General features: G+C 45.9%; 1 protein-coding gene and 1 non-coding gene across 2 annotated transcripts; one reads left to right on the forward strand and one right to left on the reverse strand.

Annotated features, from left to right (window-relative positions):
* The first annotated feature begins 851 nt into the window (after positions 1-851).
* Positions 852-2,151, forward strand: LOC4334848 (probable cytokinin riboside 5'-monophosphate phosphoribohydrolase LOGL5). The gene has a single exon (NM_001402329.1). The coding sequence runs from the start codon at positions 1,003-1,005 to the stop codon at positions 1,741-1,743; it is 741 nt and encodes a 246-aa protein (NP_001389258.1). The 5' UTR covers positions 852-1,002; the 3' UTR covers positions 1,744-2,151.
* A 5,964-nt stretch (positions 2,152-8,115) lies between these two features.
* On the reverse strand, positions 8,116-8,254 carry LOC112938384 (small nucleolar RNA Z247). Its single transcript, XR_003241583.1, has one exon. It is a non-coding gene; the product is annotated as a small nucleolar RNA Z247 (small nucleolar RNA).
* Between the last annotated feature and the right edge of the window lie 994 nt (positions 8,255-9,248).

Below are 9,248 nucleotides of genomic sequence, written 5' to 3' on the forward strand. Positions count from 1 at the left end.
CGCGCACGCGCGCGCGGCGCGCGGGCGGAGCGGAGCGGAGGGGGAGAGAGAGAGAGAGAGAGAGAGATAGCCGGGGAGGGAGGGGGAGATGGGCCGAGAGAGATTCGGCCCATCGAACCCAGGGGGAGGCAAAATAGACTTTTGCGGAGGAATTTGAGATCTGAGATGGCACGGACACTAGACAACAAGCAAAGAAACAAATTTCGCAATTAGGGTTTTTAAGAGATAATTTTCCCGCTAGGCGCCACGACGGAACGGGCGCTACAGCTTTGGAATGGCAATGGTTGGGTGGGAGCTGGTGCTGTGGGCGAAATCCTAGCTCGATGTTTTCGGGTTGACAACGATGACGCCTCGGTGTTGTACTTGCTCTTGAGAATGTTGCTGAGTTGTCAGCTCTCTCCACCCGATATGACTTTTCGGGTGAAAACCTAGTCCAAGGTGGATAGCCTCCATGGAGGCACCGCCTCGAAGGTCATGTTCCCTCGCATTCATTGCCTTCTTCCTAGTTTGGCCTTCTGCGTTCGGTTAGTTTCGTCTCTAGGTTGGTGTAAGAATGAGCAGATCTTTCCCCCTCTCTCTCTCTCTCATCCTCATCCTCAAACCTCCTGTGAGGGTGGCCGGGAGTCTGTCGTCGACATTCTTGGTGAAATTGGTTTGAAGCGAGAGCGTCTGCGACCTCCTTGTAGGGCTAGCAATTATCGGTCACGTACAACGGGTGTGTGTTTGGAGCCTGTAGCATGTGGTGGAGTAGTCTTTTTTTTTTCCCTAATTATGACCTTCTTCTGTTGTAATTCTATACATAATTTTTTTCATGCTATATCAATATGAATCTTCTTGTGTTGTCTTGTGCGGGTCATTCAGAAAAAAACACTATTAGTAAGTGGGAAACTAGAGGCCGACCGGAGGTTTCTTTCTATCGTTGGGAGCCTCTCTGCCTTCCGACCTCCATCGAATTGGGTGCAGACCAGCAGCAGCCAATAATTAAGGTCGTCGGCCGTATATATGATGATGGAGAATAGCAGGGAGCAGCAGCCGGAGTCGTCGCCGGCGAACAACAATAGCAAGAAGAAGAAGAAGAAGAAGACGGCGTCGCGGTTCCGGCGTGTGTGCGTGTTCTGCGGCAGCAGCCCCGGGAAGAAGGCGTCGTACCAGGTGGCCGCCGTGCAGCTGGGGCAGCAGCTGGTGGAGCGCGGCATCGACCTGGTGTACGGCGGCGGCAGCGTTGGGCTGATGGGGCTGGTGTCCCGCGCCGTCCACGGAGGCGGCGGGCACGTGGTGGGCGTGGTGCCCAATGGCGTGCTGCCACGCGAGCTGATCGGCGAGACGCTGGGGGAGGTGAGGGCGGTGGGAAGCATGCACCAGCGGAAGGCGGAGATGGCGCGGGAGTCGGACGCCTTCATCGCCCTCCCCGGCGGCTACGGCACGCTGGAGGAGCTCCTCGAGGTCATCACCTGGGCTCAGCTCCGCATCCACCACAAGCCCGTCGGCCTCCTCAACGTCGACGGCTACTACGACTCCCTGCTCGCCTTCATCGACAAGGCCGTCCACGAAGGCTTCGTCTCGCCGCCCGCCCGCCGCATCATCGTCGCCGCACCCACCGCCTCCGACCTGCTCTGCAAGCTCGAGGAATACGTGCCGCCGCCGCACGACGCCACCGCCCTGAAGCTCACCTGGGAGATGTCCACCGTATCGGAGCAGCACGCCGGAAGCATCTACTCCCCCAAGCCCGACATGGCACGCTAGCTAGCTAGCTAGCTACTCGATCCACTTCATTATTACTTATCTTGTTTCTTCTCATATAATCTTGCTGCTAATTATTTCTTCCATATATTAATTCCCTATATATATGTATATATACTCGATCGTACTATATTGTATACATCATCAATTACTTGTAACTTCAATTAATCCTAGCTACATCGAAGAGGCAGGCGGCCCTAGTTAGTTTTCCTGTACTAGAAGCTAGTTAATTTTCCTCTATGGAGTGTTATTATGAGTTGATTGAGTTGGGAGTATTAATTTGTTCTCTCATCATTTACTAGTACACACGTTGTTTTGTTGTCATCGATCTCTATTACTCGTAGAAAGGGTAAGGACCTAGACTAGGTACTAGAGGAAGCAGACCGATCCAACTATCCAAGGGAGGAAGCCCTGTGATTGGGAAGCAGCAATTCTTTTCTTCTTCTTCTTCTTCTTCTTCTTCTTCTTCTTCTTCTTCTTCTTCTTTTAAAGGAAAACTGCAAAATTAAAATAGAGCAATCTAATACTCGTTTAGGGCACCACCTCATGACTAATCAAGTACTAGGTTTCTGCTTTCTCCGCTTTAAGATATATTAACCTAGTACTGAATTATACAAAATCTAGTATCACGAATAGTCCAAATAACCTGTTACTAAAAATATGAATAGCCTGGTAATAAGTTGTGTCTAATCTAATACTATGTTGTTATATTTTGGGTCAGAGGATGAAGAGAGTACTTACTAATACTATGTTGTTATATTTTGAGTAGGATTATACTTACTAATACTACTTTTGTGTGCATACATAGCAAATTAGCAATCAATCAACTTCCTTCCCGTGTCCTCTTTGCAACACGACAGGTCCTCCATCGATCTCACACGTGGAGAGATAGAGAGAGAGAGAGGCGCAATTGGAGTATATCGGCAACTTTTACCAACAAGGACGGAAGGAAGGAAGGAAGGAAGAGGAGGTGAGACACCAACCGATCGATCGATCGACCGACCAAACGAGGTGAGGTCGACAAACAAAGAAAAGCCAGCCGTAGTGACAACACTAGCTAGTCATCGTCGTCTTGTCCATCGAGTAACAAACAAACAACACTGGCATTCTGGCAAGTGGCAACAGCATTTCTCTTCTCTTCTCCTCTCCTGTGGACTACTAGCTAGCTAGGAGATGTTTTTCCAGTGAGTTTCCCCTGAATTCTGATCAAGACCGAAAATGACAATTAATTAATTGGAGTAAAATCGATGCATGTGGACTACTCTCTCTCTCTCTCTCTCTCTCTCTCTCTCACTCACTCAGAGTCTCAGTCTCCTTCCAGGAAGCCCTCTCCTCTCATCTCCTCTTTCTGGACCAAAAATGAGAGGACCTCATCTCTTCACACAAGAGAAGAGCCCCATGCTACTGCTAGTGGATGGATAGGAATATAGACAGGGACCATGCATGCTATCTTTCTGTTTGGCTGTCCATGTAAACTAAATGTTGGATAAGAATTGTCTGGACATGTTTGGACTGTCCAGATAATAGCCAGTAATTAATATAGGGAGGTAAAGTCAATTGCTGTTGAGTTCAATTTGGAATTCAGGCATATGTATAATAATCCTCCTAAAATAAAAACTAGACTAGTATCCCTTTCTACCTAATCATCTTGACTAGCTCCGTCGTTTATCTCATAATTCAATTCAATTCTGTGTGCATACATATTTATCCCATGATGCAACGTGACTAGTCACAAGTATACTAGTAGTAGACAGAAACAGGCGCCTACACACCAAGTGAAAATCTTTTAACTATTTGGCAGCTGCTTTCCATACGTCCAAGTCAGATGATCAATAATAGGCAACAGACATGCATGAGTGATAATATATTTGTTCAGAATGACCTTAAGGCCTCTAATTACCTTAAATTGGAGTATTTGATTTGCCTATTTTTGTTTCTACAGGCTATCTTAATTAGGTGTTGATATTTCAGTAGCTACCCTATTATCATATCATATGTACCTGGCTACGACTTGCGTCCTGCAGCAATCATGCATATGCATCCTCATGAATTAATCGGCATCACATATTGCTCAACTGACCACTAGAAAATTAAGCAATGCATACTCATTGTTACATGTAGGAATGCGATTAATTTGTTGAATCCGCGGAGTAGCTTGACGCTAACTTAGCTAGCTCAAGCTCTCTAGATAGCGAGGAAGCAAAAGCAGCTGCCCAATTCGATTTTGCGGCCCATGCGCGCGTCCTTTTCCTTGTCGGGTAATAATCTCTCAATTTGTCGCGGTAGTGCTTAATTTCCCAGAGTTGACCATCCGACACAGCAGAATGGGGAAAGCATGGCCCATTCACCACCTGCCTAAACAAGCTAGTACATATCATACTCAAAACCATACCTTTCTTTCACACATGAAAAAAAAAACACCTTTCAGCTGGTTGTGCTTCTAATGAGCTACGAACTGATCAATACATCCTCGCTCTAACATATAAGTTGGCAGAAGCGTTCTAACCTCGTTAGAGGCCGCTGTACGTGTTAATATATGTTTGGGAAAAGCCCCCAAAGTGGCGCATACAATGGTGAAGATTGGTTACAAAACAGAAAACAAAATCTCTTCCTATCTTATCATCTCATGCGTTGTTATCTCACATAACAACTCTATGTAACAAACCTCTATCTCTAACACTCCCCCTCAATCATAACTTATCTAAGTTAAGATTGTATCTGAAATTCCTAAGTTGTGGAGCACCGAGAGGTTTAGTAAACCCATCTGCAACTTGATCACCTGAAGATATAAACTTGATTTCTAATTGCTTTCTGGCAACCCTCTCTCTGACAAAATGATAGTCTATCTCAATATGTTTAGTTCGTGCATGAAACACAGGATTAACAGCCAAGTAAGTAGCTCCCAGATTATCACACCACATACATGCAGTTTCAGGTGAATTTATTCCTAGCTCTTTAAGTAGAGCCTGAACCCACATTACCTCTGCCGTTGCATTTGCAACAGCTTTGTATTCAGCTTCTGTACTTGATCTTGATACTGTAGCCTGTTTTCTTGCACTCCAGGAAACCAAATTAGACCCCAGAAACACAGCAAAACCTCCAGTTGATCTTCTGTCATCAATTGATCCTGCCCAATCAGCATCTAAAAAAGCACTAACAAGAGTGGATGATGAACGACTTATCTTAAGACCAAGATCAACTGAGAATTTCACATATCTTAATATCCTCTTCACTGCCATCCAATGATCTATAGTTGGACTATGTAAAAACTGACAGACCTTATTTACTGCAAATGAAATATCAGGCCTAGTCAAAGTCAGATACTGAAGAGCTCCAACTATACTTCTGTATCTAGTTGCATCTGTTTCTCCTAGAGCAGTTCCACTATGAGCTGACAGTTTTTCTGATACAGACAGAGGAGTACTAACAGGTTTACAATCTAGCATACTTGCTCTTTTCAACAAATCAGAGGCATATTTTTCTTGTTTCAGTAAAATACCATCACCTGCCGTACTGACCTCTATTCCAAGGAAGTAATGCAGATCCCCCAAATCTTTGAGTGCAAATTCTTGACTCAAATCTGCCAGCAAAGCAGATACTGCCTTCTATCTAGAACTAGCCACAATTATATCATCAACATAGATAAGTACGAAAATTGTAACACCTCCTTTGTTATAAAAGAACAATGATGTATCAGCTTTGGAAGCTTGGAAGCCAAGGCTAATCAACTTAGTACTTAACCTTGAATACCAAGCTCGAGGAGCTTGCTTCAACCCATAAAGTGCTTTGTCTAACTTGCAAATGTAATTGGGCTTACTCTTATTTTCATAACCAAGAGGTTGCCTCATATATACCTCTTCTTCAAGGTATCCATGCAGAAAAGCATTTTGCACATCTAGTTGGCGAAGGCACCATCCCCTGGAAACAGCAATAGACAAGACAGTTCTGATAGTAGCTGCTTTAACCACAGGACTGAAAGTGTCCTCATAATCAATACCATAGCGTTGTTTAAACCCCTTGGCTACTAGACGAGCTTTATATCTATCCAGACTACCATCAGACTTTCTCTTAATTTTGTAGACCCACTTGCAGTCTATAACATTTTTACCATGACTAGGTGGAATTAGGTGCCAAGTTTTATTTTCTAATAAAGCAGTAAACTCAGCATCCATAGCATCTTTCCAGTTTTTATCAGTCAAAGCTTCATCTAGGTTTTGAGGTTCTCCTGTAGTTGTCAGCATGCCATACCTTACAGTACCATCAGTATAAACCTTCTGTTTTCTTATACCTCGCTGGAGATGAGTGACCGGCCGTGCGGGCTCGACCACGGCTGTGTCGGGTGCAGACGATCCGCCGGTCAGAGGGCTGTCGCTCCCCCCATCATGATGGCTGCTTGGCGACGTGGCTGCATGCGACTGCTCCCCCTGCTGCAGAGACGTCAAGCCACCGGTTTCGCCGATTTCTTCATCGTCGGGAAAAGACAGTGCAGGCGTGTGCACAGGTGAGGGCTGAAATCCTCCCTCGGGATCGCTGCGGCATCTAGATCCGGTGCATCTCCTTCAATATTTGCTGCAGAACTGTGATCATTTTGTGCTGTATTTTCTGAACCTTCTCCGAATTGTATCTCCTGATCTGTCACATGCTCAACAGGCACATTAGATTGCTCAGGAACATTAGGCATGCGGTCATTATATTCAACCCCATTAGTTGCAATATTTTGATATAAGGAGGAAGGAAGCAAAAGAATTTCGGATCTCAGCCTTGCTCCAGCGTTTGCATGTAACCTTTCAAAGGGAAAAATATTTTCATCAAATACAACATCTCTAGAGATGTAAACTCTGCCAGTTGATATATCAAGACACTTAAAACCTTTGTGGATATTGCTATACCCAAGAAAAGCGCATTGTTTGGAGCGAAACTGAAGTTTGTGTTTGTTGTAAGGACGGAGATTGGGCCAACAAGCGCAACCAAAGGTTCTAAGAGCAGAATAGTTAGGCTTTTGATCAAGGAGGCGCTCTAAAGGAGTAGTATACTGAATGACCTTACTAGGTGTGCGATTTATGAGATAGGCAGCAGCTAGGAACGCCTCATCCCAAAATTTCAGAGGCATTGAAGCATGAGAAAGGAGAGCCAACCCAACCTCTACTATGTGTCTATGTTTGCGTTCTGCAGAACCATTCTGTTGATGTGCATAGGGACATGAAACATGATGTGAGATACCAATCTTAGTGAAGAAAGAGTGCAATTTTTCATACTCTCCCCCCCAGTCAGTTTGCATAGAGATGATTTTGCGATTGAAAAGGCGCTCAACTCGTTGTTGAAATTCTTGAAACTTAAGAAAAACTTCAGCTTTACTCTTAAGCAAATAGATCCAAGTAAATTTACTGAAATCATCTATAAAACTGACATAGTACTTTCTGCCCCCAACAGAAGTAGGAGCAGGTCCCCACACATCTGAAAACACAAGTTCTAGAGGATTATTTGACACACTAAAGGATTTTGGATAGGGTAGCTGGTGACTCTTGGCCTGTTGGCAGGCATTACAGACTCCTGACTCATTGACATCTCCTAAACATGGGAGATTATTGCTACTAACAACTTTCTGAACAATAGCTAGAGAAGGATGACCTAGACGGCTATGCCACCTTGACATTGTGGGCTTGATGGCACCAAGGACTTGCTTGGATGTGGCCAATGAAGATGTTGGCAACGGGTACAGTCCATTGCGGCACGGTCCTCTAAGAAGAAGATTCTTCGTGACCTGATCCTTAATGGCAAAGAAACGAGGATGAACTTCAACAAAGGCATGATTATCAACGGCTAAACGATGAGCAGAGATAAGGTTCTTTTCAGCTTTAGGAACATGAAGGATATTTTTCAACTGAATATTGCATATGGGGGTATGAATAATAGAATGACCAACATGCTTAATGTCCATACCTGCACCGCTTGCCGTGTGAATCTGTTCTTTGCCGTTGTACTTCTCATGGGTTGTCAGCTTGTCCAGTTCTCCTGTGATGTGGTCGGTGGCTCCGGTGTCCATGTACCAATTTGTATCTACACCATAGGAAGCCGCAGCTGCTGTTTTTGAATCTGGAATGAAATTTTCATCATACCTATACCAGCAGTCTGCCACCACATGTCCAATCTTGCCACATAGCTGACAGGTGGAGCGCGGTTTGTTGGAGAAGCGCGCGCCGCCACCGTTTCCTCGCCCCCGGCCTCCGCGATCGCCGCGACCACCGCCACGGCCGCGAAACGCGCCGGTGTTGCCGGTGTTGACGTTGTTGCTGAAGCCGCCGCCGCCTCCCTTGCCTCCTCGTCGTGCGCTGTTGACGGAGGAACCATTAGCCTGCTGTCGCAGCTTGGCTCGGCTCTCAAAACTCAGGAGCTGGGTGTAGATTTCGGCGACTGGTACAGCCTCCGCCTTGCCGACAAGAGTGGAGACGACGGGCTCATAATCGTCGTCGAGTCCGGGGAGGATGTACGACATCATCTCCTCGTCATCGAGGGGCTTGCCGGCGGATGACATCTCGTCAGCCAGCGTCTTCATCTTGCCGATGTACTCCGTGACACTGAGATCGCCCTTGCGGGTCGTCGACAGTGCAAGCCGCGTGTTCAGAGCACGCGCACGGGATTGCGAGGAGAGCATCGTTGTGATCACTCTCCATGTCGCAGCCGCCGTTTCAAGATTGACGACTTGGGTGAGTATGTCTTTGATACAGATGCAAGGAGAAATCCAAGCACCTGTTGATCGACGACAACCCATTCCTCATAGGCTGGATTGATCTTGGTGACGACCTTGTCGCCTTCCTTGACGTCGATCGCTGCCGACGGAGCGCGAGTCGCGCCGGTGAGGTACCCCTCCATGCGGGCACCGCGAATGATGGGAAGGATCTGTGTCTTCCATAGAAGGAAATTATTCCTTGTGAGCTTCTCTGGGACAACTTGGCCGGAGAGTGGATTGGTGGCGGAATTGGAGGAACTCGCCATTTTTGGTAGATGCGATCTCTCGCGTGGATGATTGGCTCTGATACCATATAAGTTGGCAGAAGCGTTCTAACCTCGTTAGAGGCCGCTGTACGTGTTAATATATGTTTGGGAAAAGCCCCCAAAGTGGCGCATACAATGGTGAAGATTGGTTACAAAACAGAAAACAAAATCTCTTCCTATCTTATCATCTCATGCGTTGTTATCTCACGTAACAACTCTATGTAACAAACCTCTATCTCTAACATAACACACTGCGTCGTAAAACAAAAGTCGCAGTAGCTGGCATCAAATAACATGACACGTTTTCACACATTTCATACAAAGTGAGAAACTTCTCCAACTTCCCGTTTGCAGTGCACTGTTCAGGAGGAAGAGGAAAACCGCATCAAAAATCTATATAACCATCATCCAAACGAAAAATCTCCATACTCCACTAGCAACTAACACATAGTGCTTGTTTTGGGTTCCTTCCGACAAGTTGTAGCCTCTTTCAAAATCAAAAGTTCCTTCAAACA

Source organism: Oryza sativa, chromosome 3 (assembly GCF_034140825.1).
Source record: "Oryza sativa Japonica Group chromosome 3, ASM3414082v1".
NCBI classification, from domain to species: Eukaryota; Viridiplantae; Streptophyta; class Magnoliopsida; order Poales; family Poaceae; genus Oryza; species Oryza sativa.

Bases quoted from the DNA above. Each gene is read 5' to 3' on its own strand.
- LOC4334848 (NM_001402329.1), top strand. From the start codon at position 1,003: ATGATGATGGAGAATAGCAGGGAGCAGCAGCCGGAGTCGTCGCCGGCG.